General features: G+C 42.2%; 1 protein-coding gene across 1 annotated transcript in view; it reads right to left on the bottom strand.

Annotated features, from left to right (window-relative positions):
• The window catches only part of rsf1b.1 (remodeling and spacing factor 1b, tandem duplicate 1), a gene marked incomplete at its 5' end in the record, with an annotated part of 67,657 nt that overhangs the window by 40,950 nt on the left and 11,337 nt on the right, over positions 1-15,370 (bottom strand). The window contains 2 exons of the mRNA XM_083646141.1: positions 11,534-11,626; positions 13,302-13,393. Coding sequence (XP_083502267.1) covers positions 11,534-11,626; positions 13,302-13,393 — 185 coding nt within the window. The remainder of the gene's footprint in view (positions 1-11,533; positions 11,627-13,301; positions 13,394-15,370) is intronic.

The following is a 15,370-nucleotide window of genomic DNA, read 5'->3' as shown; positions in this document are numbered from 1 at the left end:
GCATAAGTCATGAGCTTTACCAAGTGAGCTATCCAGACTGTTGTATTTAACTGTGTAGACCATATTATATGTATCTGCAGAGCCAGAGAAGTACTTGTCGTATTGACAGTATGTTCTACCCAAATATCACTTTCTGTCCAGATACTTGAATGAATGAATGAATGAATGAATGAATGAATTTTATTTTGGATAATGCAGAAATATATCCAAGGGATAACATGAAAAGTGTGTACACTTATTTCCATCATGGTCCCTGATCTTTAAGAACATGACATACAGTAATATAAGAGTATCAGATAAAACAATATAAATCAGACAAGGGATAAATGGAACTTGAGATTAAAACAAACATACCATAAAACAACGATAGAAACTTAAAGGGATATTGTACACAAAAACTGCTTTCTATCCAAGTACTACTTCAAGTCACAAGTACTTATGTGACCACAACACCCTGACTGACCCCATCACCCTTACTGACCACTACACCCTTACTGACCATGCTTGGACCCCGTCATCGCCGCTTGCGGCTATATTTAGGGGTCCAAGCACGAAGTGCGTGGATCCCTATTGTATCTGTTCTGATTATTTTTATTCTTCTTCTCCGGTAAAACTGTATGTACAGCAGAAACTGTAATGGTTAGAGTAGCCAGACTGGGCACATAGATTGTAAATGTGCCTCACTACTCAGAAACAAAAAATTACCAATATCGGCCAGATGGTGGCGCTATAACAGACCATTTCACGTTATGGTCAATATCTTCTGAACCGTGTGTCCTATACTCAAAATGTCACTTCTACTGGATTCCTTGGATCAATACGCATCTATCCATATAGGCCACGCACATGCCTAGATTTTCCGCCATTTTGAACTTTATCAAAAACCTACTTTTGCGAACTCCTCCTAGACCGTTTGGCCAAATCACACGGAAGTTCTTCTGGGTCATCTATGGACTACCCCGACCTAAAGTTATTAAAGGATTTTGGATACGTGAAACCGTTTTGAAATTATAAATGTCTAAACTTTTGTGTATTTGCTTTTGTTCTTTTCCTGCCCTAAAAGTGTGTGGATGTCAGAAACCATACACCCCCCATCACCCAAACTTTCCACACAGGTTCACGACATCACCCACTACTCAGAGTAAAAAAAATGACACCAATCCACCAGATGGTGGCGCTATAACAGCCAATTTCACGTTTGTCGGTCCATAACTTCTGAACCATGAGCTGTAGAATCAAAATTCCACATCTACTGGTTTCCCTGGAGCATCATGCATCTAACCTACTAGGCCACGCCCCTTTCTGTCTAGTAGATTTTCCGCCATTTTGAATTGGATCAAAAACCTACTTTTGCTAGCTCCTCCTAGACCGTTTGGCCAAATCACACGAAACCTTTTTTGGGTCATCTATGGACTACCCCGACCTAAAGTTATTAAAGGATTTTGGATACGTGAAACCGTTTTGAAATGATAAATGTCTAAACTTGTGTGTATTTGCTTTTGTTCTTTTCCTGCCCTAAAAGTGTGTGGATCTCAGAAACCATACGCCCCACATCACCCACCTTTCAACATAGTTTCAAGACATCACCCACTACTCAGAGGAAAAAATTACACCAATCCACCAGATGGTGGCGCTATAACAGCCAACCACCACTACTACTGCTGCTGCTGCTACTACTACTACTACTACTACTATTCTTAGTACAGTACTTCTGCTGCTACTACTGCTACCACTCCCACTACTACCAACACTACTACTACTACTATTACTACTACTGCTACTACTACTACTACTAGTACTGCTTGGAAACCGTCAGGTCACCGGATCTCAACCAAACTTTGTTTACTTGTGCACATACCAAGTCTGAATAAATGTGCACTATCTGACATATACCCCCCAAGTCACCGGAAGCTTGGACCCCGCATCGCCGCTTGCGGCTATATTTAGGGGTCCAAGCACGAAGTGCGTGGATCCCTATTGTATCTGTTCCGATTATTTTTTTTCTTCTTCTCCGGTAAAACTGTATGTACAGCAGAAACTGTAAGGCTCAGCATAGCCAGACTGGGCACATAGATTGTAAATGTGCCTCACTACTCAGAAACAAAAAATTACCCATATCGGCCAGATGGTGGCGCTATAACAGACCATTTCGCGCTATGGTCCATATCTTCTGAACCGTGTGTCCTATACTCAAAATTTCACTTCTCAGGGATTCCTTGGATCAATACGCATCTATCCATATAGGCCCCGCCCATTTGCGTGTGCCTAGATTTTCCGCCATTTTGAATTTTATCAAAAACCTACTTTTGCGAACTCCTCCTAGACCGTTTGGCCAAATCACACGGGCATTTTTCTGGGACATCTATGGACTACCCCGACCTAAAGTTATTAAAGGATCTTGGATACGTGAAACCGTTTTGAAATGATAAATGTCTAAACTTTTGTGTATTTGCTTTTGTTCTTTTCCTACCCTAAAAGTGTGTGGATCTCAGAAACCATACACCCCCCATCACCCAAACTTTCCACACAGGTTCACGACATCACCCACTACTCAGAGTAAAAAAATTACACCAATCCACCAGATGGTGGCGCTATAACAGCCAATTTCACGTTTGTCGGTCCATAACTTCTGAACTGCGAGCTGTAGAATCAAAATTCCACATCTACTGGTTTCCCTGGAGCATCATGTATCTAACCCACTAGGCCACGCCCATTTCTGTGTGGTAGATTTTCCGCCATTTTGAATTTGATCAAAAACCTACTTTTGCGAGCTCCTCCTAGACCGTTTGGCCAAATCACACAAAACTTTTTCTGGGTCATCTATGGACTACCCCGACCTAAGGTTAGTAAAGGATTTTGGATACGTGAAACCGTTTTGAAATTATAAATCTCGAAACTTTTAATGAAACACACGCCAACACTAAATTGCCCACAACTCATTAACCGGTCAATTACAACTACTGCTGCTACTACTGCTACCACTCCCACTACTACCAACACTACTACTACTACTATTACTACTTCTGCTACTATTACTACTACTACTACTACTACTACTGGAAGTTGGAATGTAGCATTTTGGGTGAGGTTAATGTGTTTTGGGGTTCTGCATCTGCTGTAGCATAATACATAGTTGGTTTAGATGTCACACAGTAATGCCCGATCCACAAAGACTTGACACCCACGTTTGAATAAAAACAAGTTTATGCCATAATAAGGTTATATCCGTGCCTTGTCATTGCTGTGGAAGGATGGTGTAGGGGTAAAGTAGCAGACACCAAAGCTGGAGGTCCTGGGTTCAAACCACGGCCAGGTAACTGTTTTATTTTTTGAAAATGTAGAATAAAGGTTAATCTGGATATAATTATGTATAACGCTGCTGAATACACACTGTGTACATAGCAGAATAACTGAATATGCCTATTTATGGTAACGTCATATTTCGACGTCCTCTTGACATTCCTGTGTAGATGTCTAAATGATCCCCAAATCGGCTGTGATTTGGCCTAGTCCTGGACGTCACTGAAAGATGATATCAGAACATCATCATGATGTAATTGTGTTTGCTGGGAGCCTTCTTTCAGATATATGAAAGGAAAAACATTCCAATACATTATTGTGTCTTCAGATGTGAAAGGTCCAAAAAGAGAATTAAATCTGAATTATCCTTGTCACTCATGTGTCCAGCTCAGTGGCCTTGTGGTCTGAATGTCCGCCCTGAGACTGGGAGGTCGTGAGTTCGATCCCCGGCCGAGTCATAGCAAAGACTATAAAAATGAGACCCATTTGCCTCCCTGCTTGGCACTCAGCATCAAAGGGTTAGAATTCGGGGGTTAGATCACCATATGATTCCCGAGCGCGGCGCACGCTGCCGCTCACCGCTCCCCCAGGGGATGGGTCAAATGCGGAGAACAAATTTCACACATTGTGTGACAATCAGTGGGACTTTACCTTTACTTTACTTCCATTGTAACAGCACAACCCACACCAATTAGTTCAAACATCTCCATTCAGGGCAGACTTTTAATGTAAAGTGGTGGATTATGTGTGTAATACAGACATGTCCTTAATGGTAAATGGACTGCATGACAAGCTGCAATGCAGGGTGCTGGCTATAGTCATCAAAAGCACACACACACACACACACACGCACACACGCACACACACACACACACGCGCACACACACACACACTTACACACACGCACACACATATACACCACACCTGCACCTAATTCTGGACTGATCACCACACACCTGCACTTAAGACGCTAATCAGCCTCTACACTCAGTGTGTGTCCGTTACTGCAGTAGAGGCTGTGTTGGTGTTTCGGTCCTTTGGTGTTTATCCTCCCTTCAGATGCATTATTAAGTAAGTTGTAGTTTTGTTAGCCATTGTTGAATTGCCATTCCAAGCCATCCTGATCTTAAAGGTGAATTGCATATGTTTTTCTCTTTAGCCATGGTTAAAATATATTGTTTATTGTTTGTTTGATTGTTATATTGTTTTTTATTGCTAAACATACTACTTCCTATGACTATTTTGTCTGTTTGCACACGCACACGCACACGCGCACACACACACGCACACGCACACTAAAATGGCCACCACTGGTGTACTTCATCTCCCAGAGTGCTTCACTCACTCACTTGTGGATTGTGCCACGTGGGTGGGGAGATGGGTGGAGCTATGGCTATAAAAGAAGTGCAAAACTTGCCCCAAACCCCAGTCTGCTGCTACAGAGGTGCTGTGAGCCAGTCCAACTCATGCTGACCTTAAAGGTGAATTGCATATGTTTTTTTCTTTAGCATGGTTAAAATATATTGTTTATTGTTGCTGTAATTGATTGCTACATTGTTTGTTTATTGCTAATTTGATGTCATTTGGATTGCTTGTTAACATTGTGTATTTGGGTAAATAATTCTGTTTGTGTTCTTATCCACAGACAACATGCTGATTGCCTCACTGTCACTTTTGATGTTGGGAAAATAAAATCACCCTGCACCTTGTCCTGCTGTGTGCCTGCCATCTTTCCTTGTGGTTTTATCTGGGTCCAGTGCTGAGGGGTCACATTGCCCTCACCTGTTCATAGGTGTGACACTCATTAACTGCTCATCCTGGCTGATATTTTACCACATGTTGAGCAGAGTTGCTTTAACACATTCAGTGCCACAGCGCTTCAGTAAAATTGTCTGGAGCCTGTGCCAGATTCACTTCCATTCAGTTGAAAACAGCTATAGAATTTTTTCTATTATGGCTATATTAACGGGGCTGGACTTTAATGAAACATTGAACACTCCTGCTTCTTCCAAAGAAGAAATTTTGTTTCTAGACAGTTCCATTATGAAATTACAGCCTCTCAAAAAAGTGCACTTTCAAGGGTTTTCTGTCGTTTTTTTTTTCTTTCCAAGATATAGCCCCTTTTATGAATACCTTTTGCACCCTAATTTCGAGCACATTCACTGACTCTGGCTGGTGTTTTCTGATGTGGTGGCGTGTGGTGTGGTTTCTGTGCAGCCACACACCCCTCTCCCCCCCCTCTCCACCTCTGAGCTGCGGGCTCCTCCCACACGCACAGAGTTTGCTTTCTCGACTCTGTTTTTGCCCCGGACAGATCCCAGCTTTGCTGCGCGCATCATTTCCTTGATGGGCATCAAGGAAATGATGCGCGCTGGCAAACGCGACTGAACGAAAAGGCTTGGCCCGTTCGGCTTCGGATGCTGGCTTTCTAGGAAATCGTGTGGAGATAGATAGAAGCATAAGAGCTCAGTTGTGAGCGCGGATGCAGCCGAGCCCACTCTCGCTGTAGACGGAGCAATATATACGGCTCTGGCAGAAAGCATGCATCGGTTTCCACGGCTTTCTCCGCTGTCTCCTGTACAAAGTAAAGGATCTGAGGTGGGTGGAGCAGCTCCTGTGACGATGTTTAAGGTGGCGCCGTGTGATCCCTTGAAGGGATTCATGCTCACTGGCTGGGTACGACCTTAAACAGCAGAATTATGGAATAATATGAATTATGATTTTAGGACGTCCACAGACGTCCTTGGCACTGAACGTTACTTTTTTTTAGGACGTGCACAGACGTCCTTGGCACTGAATGTGTTAACTTAAGAACACATAATTTGATAATTGTAAACCCAGTTCACCAATGTTTACACTGCAAAATGTATCACCAATGTATTTTACATGAAACAGAAGTTGGCGGGCTTGTAATCCTGCAGTGTGACTGACATCACTCTGAGCCAATCAGAGTTGGGCTGTGGTCAGGCTCTGTACCAGGTGCACTGAATCACTGATGAATGGAGATGGTGCAAGACAGTTGGCAGTATAGAGGGAACGTTTTTTAACATCCAATTCAACTTATCTTTGAAACCTGCTGAATGAAACCTCCAAAAGCCAAATCCGTGAGTTTAAAGGGAGGTTTACACAATCTGAAATATATTTTCAATGTTATGTAAAGGGAGGTATGAAGGTAATTTGAAGTGACGGCAATGTGTTGTGATTTGAAATGTATTCCTATCTTGTGTTTTAATTAAAGCCAACTGAGATGTTAGTTTTGGCCTTAAAGGGACACTCCACCGAAAACGGAAACAATGCTTATTTATTTTGCACATGTCGCACATCCGAAAACAGTTTAGCAGGCATTCATTTAGTTTGACACTTATTGAGTTGATTTGTGAAAGGTATAGTTTGGTTTATTTGAAGTGGGGTACTATGCGGTACTTGCATGCAGTCGGTGTACTGGGTAAAGCACTCTGGACGCATCACACACAGAGATAGAACTGTACTCTAACCACAACAGGCACAGAGCTGTCTGCTGAGTGAAGTTTACCATGAGCAAAAACATAGAAAAAACAAATACATAGAATGCTTCCATACTGCTCACCTGGTGTAATCAAACTCTCCACAAGCCCTGAGATGCCAAGTTGACTTGAAAATGTCATTTACACCCTGATTCTAGCTTAAATGTTCACTGTAGCAAGGTTGTACCTTAGTTGGTGTAATTCAGCCGCTAGCTCCAGTGCACATTGCCACACACATATACACCTATACATACACACACACACACACACACACACACACACACACACACACACACACATATATACACACACACATATACACACTTACACACATATACACTAACACTACTATTACTACTGCTACTACTGCTTGAACCCGGTCAGGTCACCAAATCTCAACCAAACTTTGTGCACTTGTGCACATACCAACTCTGATTAAATGTGCAATTCAGTGTCTATATTATCTGACATACACCCCCCAAGTCACCGGAAGCTTGGACCCCGCATCGCCGCTTGCGGCTATATTGTCTATTTGTTTTTCTTCTTTTTCTGCCCTAAAAGTGTGTGGATCTCAGAAACCATACCCTCCACATCACCTAAACTTTCCACATAGGTTCAAGAGGTCACCCCCTACTCGGAGAAAAAAAAATACACCAATCTACCAGATGGTGGCGCTATAACAGACCATTTCGCCTTATGGTCCATATCTTCTGAACCGTGTGTCCTATACTCAAAATTTCACTTATCCTGGATTCCTTGGATCAATATGCATCTATCCATATAGGCCATGCCCATTTGCGTGTGCCTAGATTTTCCGCCATTTTGAATTTGATCAAAAACCTACTTTTGCGAGCTCCTCCTAGACTGTTTGGCCAAATCACACTAAACTTTTTCTGGGTTATCTATGGACTACCCCGACCTAAAGTTATTAAAGGATTTTGGATACGTGAAACCGTTTTGAAATGATAAATGTCTAAACTTGTGTGTATTTGCTTTTGTTCTTTTCGTGCCCTAAAAGTGTGTGGATCTCAGAAACCATACGCCCCACATCACCCACCTTTCCACATAGTTTCAAGACATCACCCACTACTCAGAGGAAAAAATTACACCAATCCACCAGATGGTGGCACTATAACAGCCAACCACCACTACTACTGCTGCTGCTGCTACTACTACTACTACTATTCTTAGTACTTCTGCTGCTACTACTGCTACCACTCCCACTACTACCAACACTACTACTACTACTATTACTACTACTGCTACTACTACTACTACTAGTACTGCTTGGAAACTGTCAGGTCACCGGATCTCAACTAAACTTTGTTTACTTGTGCACATACCAAGTCTGAATAAATGTGCACTATCTGACATATATCCCCCAAGTCACCGGAAGCTTGGACCCCGCATCGCCGCTTGCGGCTATATTTAGGGGTCCAAGCACGAAGTGCGTGGATCCCTATTGTATCTGTTCCGATTTTTTTTTTTATTATTATTCTTCTCTGGTAAAACTGTATGTACAGCAGAAACTGTAAGGCTCAGCGTAGCCAGACTGGGCACATAGATTGTAAATGTGCCTCACTACTCAGAAACAAAAAATTACCCATATCGGCCAGATGGTGGCGCTATAACAGACCATTTCGCGTTATGGTCCATATCTTCTGAACCGTGTGTCCTATACTCAAAATGTCACTTCTACTGGATTCCTTGGATCAATACGCATCTATCCATATAGGCCACGCCCATTTGCGTGTGCCTAGATTTTCCGCCATTTTGAATTTGATCAAAAACCTACTTTTGCGAACTCCTCCTAGACCGTTTGGCCAAATCACACGGAAATTCTTCTGGGTCATCTATGGACTACCCCGACCTAAAGTTATTAAAGGATTTTGGATACGTGAAACCGTTTTGAAATTATAAATGTCTAAACTTTTGTGTATTTGCTTTTGTTCTTTTCCTGCCGTAAAAGTGTGTGATGTCAGAAACCATACACCCCCCATCACCCAAACTTTCCACACAGGTTCACGACATCACCCACTACTCAGAGTAAAAAAATGACACCAATCCACCAGATGGTGGCGCTATAACAGCCAATTTCACATTTGTCAGTCCATAACTTCTGAACCATGAGCTGTAGAATCAAAATTCCACATCTACTGGTTTCCCTGGAGCATCATGCATCTAACCTACTAGGCCACACCCCTTTCTGTCTAGTAGATTTTCCGCCATTTTGAATTTGATCAAAAACCTACTTTTGCTAGCTCCTCCTAGACCGTTTGGCCAAATCACACGAAACCGTTTTTGGGTCATCTATGGACTACCCCGACCTAAAGTTATTAAAGGATTTTGGATACGTGAAACCGTTTTGAAATGATAAATGTCTAAACTTGTGTGTATTTGCTTTTGTTCTTTTCCTTCCCTAAAAGTGTGTGGATCTCAGAAACCATACGCCCCACATCACCCACCTTTCAACATAGTTTCAAGACATCACCCACTACTCAGAGGAAAAAATTACACCAATCCACCAGATGGTGGCGCTATAACAGCCAACCACCACTACTACTGCTACTGCTGCTACTACTACTACTACTACTACTATTCTTAGTACAGTACTTCTGCTGCTACTACTGCTACCACTCCCACTACTACCAACACTACTACTACTACTATTACTACTACTGCTACTACTACTACTACTAGTACTGCTTGGAAACCGTCAGGTCACCGGATCTCAACCAAACTTTGTTTACTTGTGCACATACCAAGTCTGAATAAATGTGCACTATCTGACATATACCCCCCAAGTCACCGGAAGCTTGGACCCCGCATCGCCGCTTGCGGCTATATTTGTATTTTGTAACTGCTTTGGGGTGAATTCTTAATGTAATATGTTTTAATTATGCACCAGGTTAGAGTTCGTAGTACAATTTACAGCTTTTGTTCTGAGAATCTTTTTCATATCCAAGCAAAATTTGTATTTTAACTTAAAGTAACTTAAGAGTAACTAAACACTCATTTTGAAGCTATTTCTGCCCACAGCAGTGTTTCCCCTACCATTCTACAGGCCCCATATCAACCCGACCGCTGTAATCAGGAAATTCCGCACAGTCTGCGGTCTTACTTCTTCTTCCTACAGTCACCAATCTCAAATGAAAGTACACACCTTTGAGCCACGGCTGTTGTCTCGGAGCACGCGGTTTGTTCGTTCTGAAATAGTCCATAGTTTACGAGTAGGTCTGTTTCCCCTGACACGGTTGTCCTCTTTTTCTCAAATGCCATTGTTTTTTCGTGCAAGCGGTTCATCTCGTTATTTGTCAGTCGAATCATCTTTCTTGCTCGTTCATTTGTGATGTTGACACCACACCAGGTTAACGTTTGGCCATATCAAACGTGTGCTTGCAGCTGAGCCGGGGTGTGCGCAGCGTCTGACCTGAGTAAACCCACCGCACGTGTCTACTGAGTTCCTTCTGGTAATTCCGATTGTAACAGCAATAAAATGTCAGTGTGTCACTCACAAGTATTAAAAAATATGTATTTGGTGCATTTTTTTTTTTTTTACAGTTTGCTGCTGTGCTTATTTTTTACATGTTAAAACGTGGTTGCCACTATGGCAACCTAAGGCCAAGAAATGGCTGCAATTTTTTGGTTGCCCGGGGCAACCGGGCTTCCGCTAATGTCGAGCCCTGATAATCTTCCATTGCATTTGTCCATCATCGTGGAAATCAGGAAGTGTACATTAAATACCTTATGATTTCATAATGTCTGACTCTGCACTAAAATGGCTCATGTATATATATTCTTTACATCTGAGCTTGCATCAGTCAGCAGTCAAAGGGCTGTAATTTTTGGCCTGAGGATTTCCAGTTTCCGGCCTCACTCTTCCTAAAAATCACAACAATTACTTACTCTTATCCAGCGTGTCCAATAAAATCCCTTCCTCTCTGATGAAATTACTGCCAAAAATGGCATGAGTTCTGCCACAATAAATTGTAGGAATTATAACCAGAAGTTTCACTGTTATTCACACTGAATGTATCTCAGCAACCAGTTCTTCTCCTCCATTTTCTTTGGTTATTTCATTGTATGGCAATTTTTTTCCTTTTTCTTTTTCTTTTTTTAGTTTGCAACTGTTTGCTATTTGATTTTTTAAGCTCACTACCTCTCTACCTGCTGAATGTGCATGGAATTAAGGAACTAGAAAAAGCACGTCTTATCATTTTGCGCAGAGGATAGCTCTGCTGAAACCGCATAGCAACTCATCAGACTGATGTTTGTTGAATGCCAATGCGATTCACTTGTACCATAAGACTGTATTGATGGCTAGTTGAATGCTCCTTGTCTATCATTGTCTTCCATGGTGAAGGGGGGCTGTGTCGTCACCTGAATTGTGTTTCGCCACTTAACACGGCTACGGGCGGCGTTATCAAAGAATCCCACTCTGGAACTTCCACTCTGGTTTTCCCTTTTTTGCGTTTTGAGGCACCAAGAACGCCGTTGCTGTGTAAAAGGAAGGCACTAACGCAAAAAAAAAGTTTGCCATTTTATGCAGGGAGCGTTGCCATGGAAACAGGGCCTAACTCTGGCTTGGTTCGGCTACTCTGGTGCATCTTTCTCTCCCCACTTTCCAATCCCTGTGTACTGTGACTTCAACTTAATAAAAACATTTAAAATGCTAAATTAGAGAAGGCAGACTGGCCATTCTCAAGTTCAACAACACTTTGTGTGCTTACTTTAAGGATTCCTGTCTTGCACTCCACGGTCATCTCCTTGTATCCATTTTTTTCGAGTTCCCATGCCCAGGTAGTGTTGATCTCCTGGCATATCTGCAATGAATGTAGCATTAGAAGTTCAATTACATCAACAAATGACTGCATGAGCAGATCCGCTACAAAGTCCAATTCTTTATTAGGGTTAGCAATGCAGCCATGATGTGTTCACGTGATGCAAAGTATTCACATTTTCAACACATTTTTACACAAATACTGACAAGAACAACATTTCAGGAACTAGAACGGCCGCACCGCGGATATATGCCTCCGCCAACAAGTGAGCAGTCGACATCCATGGCTGTCCAGACTTTGACGTTTGTGCCAAATGTGAAGAAATTCCGTCAAGGCGTTACTGAGATATTGAGTTAACGAGCTTGAAAATGGCGTTTGTGAGGTCACAGTGACTTTGACCACCAAAATGTAATCAGTTCATCCTTGAGTCCAAGTGAACGTTTGAGCAAAATTCGAAGAAATTCCATCAAGTCGTTCTTGAGATATCGCTTTAACAAACTTGGGAATGGCATTCGTGAGGTCACAGTGACCTTGACCTTTGACCACGAAAATATTATTATTGATTAGAGAGCTGCGCAGGCCTGAAATCTCGGCCCGTGACATGCAGGCCCGTGCCCGACCCGGCCCGGATGAGTTATGAAATGAATTGGCCTGAGCCCGCTGCGAGGCCCGAAGCCAATATGACCATATAATGACACACCTCTCCCTCTCTGTCTGTTCCTCAACTGTGTGCTGCGGCGCAGCCATCCTGCTCCTGCAGTCTCTCTGCATATCTCTCTATTTGACTGTCTCTCTAACAACGTTATTTCATTTAATTATTGAAACGGGCCGACCCCGGCCCGGACCTATTAATAAAGAAAAAGAAAAAAAAAAAAGCCCGGCCCCGGCTCGTATTGGGCAGGCCCGAGGGGCCCGCAAGGGTACCCTCGGGCCTGCAGCTCTCTACCTGAGATATCGCATTAACAAGCTAGAGAAGGGCGTTTGTGAGGTCACAGTGACCTTGAACTTAAAATCTAATCAGTTCATCCTTGAGTCCAAATGGACGTTTGAGGCAAATTTGATGAAATTCCGTCAAGGCGTTCCTGAGATATCGCGTTAACGAGCATGAAACGACGAGCGGTCGTGAGGTCACAGTGACCTTGAACTTTGACCACCAAAATCTAATCAGTTCATCCTTGAGTCCAAGTGGACGTTTGAGGCAGATTCAAAGAAATTCCATCAAGGCGTTAGTGAGATATCGCGTTATCGATCTTGAAAATGGTGTTCGTGAGGTCACAGTGACCTTGAACTTTGACCACCAAAATCGAATCAGTTCATCTTTGAGTCCAAGTCGACGTTTGAGCCAATTTGGAAGAAGTGCCGTCAAGGCATCCCTGATATATCGTGTTAATGAGCTTGGAAATGGCATTCGTGAGGTCACAGTGACCTTGAACTTTGACCACCAAAATGTAATCAGTTCATCCTTGAGTCCAAGTGGACGTTTGAGGCAAATTTGATTAAATTCCGTCAAGGCGTTCCTAAGATATCACGTTAACGAACATTCGACGTACGTACGGACAACCCAAAACCATAATGCCTTCGGCCTGGCTATCGCCGGCGGAGGCATGGTATGGAGATGGTCAAATGTAAAGCTACAGAATATCGGCAAAACCCTATGTTTGCACAATAGCAGCACTTGCACATGTATAATTACAAAAACAAAACTGTAAACATTTACTTTGACTATATGCTTTTCCCATCTCTCTGCTGACACCGACTTGCCGATCTTCCTCAGCAACTTCACGTGAAGATCCACCAGGAGCTTGGGAACTGAGGGTAGATGAGGAACAACATGCAGAGTTACTACAACCCTCTAAAACACACTTTAGGGACAGCCATGTGTCACTTGAGCATGCATGGAATTTCATTTTGCTAGTACCAGTCAAACTATCTCAGTCAGGGATGTCAACCGATAAGCGTTTAAACAGTTAATCAGTTAAAAAAAAATAAAAAAAATACACCAACTAATTCAACTAGAATGACCAATGATATATGCTTCCACCAACAAGTGAGCAGTCGACATCCATGTCTGTCCAGATTTTGACGTTTGAGTCAAATGTGAAGAAATTCCGTCAAGGTGTTACTGAGATATTGCGTTAACAAGCTCCATTGGTAATGTGTATTACATTCTGTAATTACATTCACATTATATTGGCCGGTGATTTCTCTGCCTACTGGCCTCTGGCCTACCGGTTACTTTATAGACTAAAGAAGAAAAAAAAATATATATATATATATATATATATTTTTTTTTTTTTTTTTTTTTTAATAAGAAAAAAAATATATATATATATATATATATATATATATATATATATACGGTATATATATATATATATATATTTTTTTTTTTTTTTTTTTTTTTTTTTTTTTTTCTTTTCTTTAGTCTATAAAGTAAAGTAAAGTATATATATCTAATATATAGATATATATATATATATATATATATATATATATATATATATATATATAGATTAGGGCTGTCATCGCTAACGCGTTAATCGCGATGCGATTAAGGGCCGACCATAACGCGTTTTTTTTTATTAATCGCATTAATCGCATGCCGCTATTTTGTCCCTTCGTCGCACCCGTACTTGTGGTCAAGCCGTTCGGTTTCCTGTCTCCTGCTTGTGCAGGCATGGAAGAGAACGACAGCAATACGCTTCTAAATGGCTCGTTTTACTTTAAAAAACTCCCCGAATGACACAGTGGACAAGTAGAGAGCCGTAGTTTGCACCTTGTGTAAAACGGAATTAGAATATCACCGAAGTACATCGAGTTTGAGGCGAGCGATCACCTAAAAGTAGCTAGCGGCCAGCTAGCAGCCAGCTAGCAGCTAGGAAGAATGAGTGATGAGCGATGAGCTAGCTCTAGCGCGAGACTCGTCTCGGATGCGCGGGTCCTCTAACCGAGAGGTTCTCAAATGTTTTTCAGCCAAGGACCCCTTACAAGATAGAAAATATACCGGGGACCACCTCATTCTGATTTGTGATTTTGGGCTAAGCTTAATTGTTTCCACGGTAACGTGCATGACTTTTAATTTGATAGGTTTGTTATTAGAATGTAATCCATAAACCATTTTAGATTTAAAGCATAAACTATAGAGAGCCGCAGTAACGAGTCCGGAAATCATCGATGCTAACAGCCCTGGTTCTTCACAGTTTTCGCCTATGGGAGTTTTGAATGGGTTTTTGGCGCGATGCTTCTAATAATCTCTCTGGGCAACGCTGGCTTAATCAAACGCGAACCAGTGTTTAGTAACATCATCTTCACACATGAAGACCACTTTTGTGAGTTTTGAAGCTTTTACGTGCCGTTAAAAGGACGGCTAGCTAGCAAACGGCTAAATGAGACTACACTTTTGAGTCGATGGGGATATATACGTCAATAACGTCACCACTTAAGGGCGAACAGGGAAATTCTCTTTCCCTCACCTGGTTCAGCCCCGTTCAGCCCGGGGTAATCAGTGCACACATCCAACAACAGTCCAGGTTGAGTGCTGACGTGACGTGAAGCCTATGCGACAGTGTGTAGTTCTGGATTAGCTTAGCTCGAGCATTTTACTTCTAGGGCTCGCATTTACGCTACAAAACTCATGAAAGTGGTCCTCATGTGTGAAGATTATCCCGCTGAACCTTGGTTCGCGTTTGATTAAACTTGCGTTGCCCACAGACATTATTTGAAGCATCGCGCCAAAAACCCATTCAAAAATCCCATAGACAGAAACAGTGAAGAACCAGGAAGTTC

The sequence above is a fragment of the Poromitra crassiceps genome (genome assembly GCF_964638095.1).
Source record: "Poromitra crassiceps genome assembly, chromosome: 1".
In the NCBI taxonomy this organism is placed as follows: Eukaryota; Metazoa; Chordata; class Actinopteri; order Beryciformes; family Melamphaidae; genus Poromitra; species Poromitra crassiceps.
This window is presented reverse-complemented; position numbering and strand designations above follow the sequence as displayed.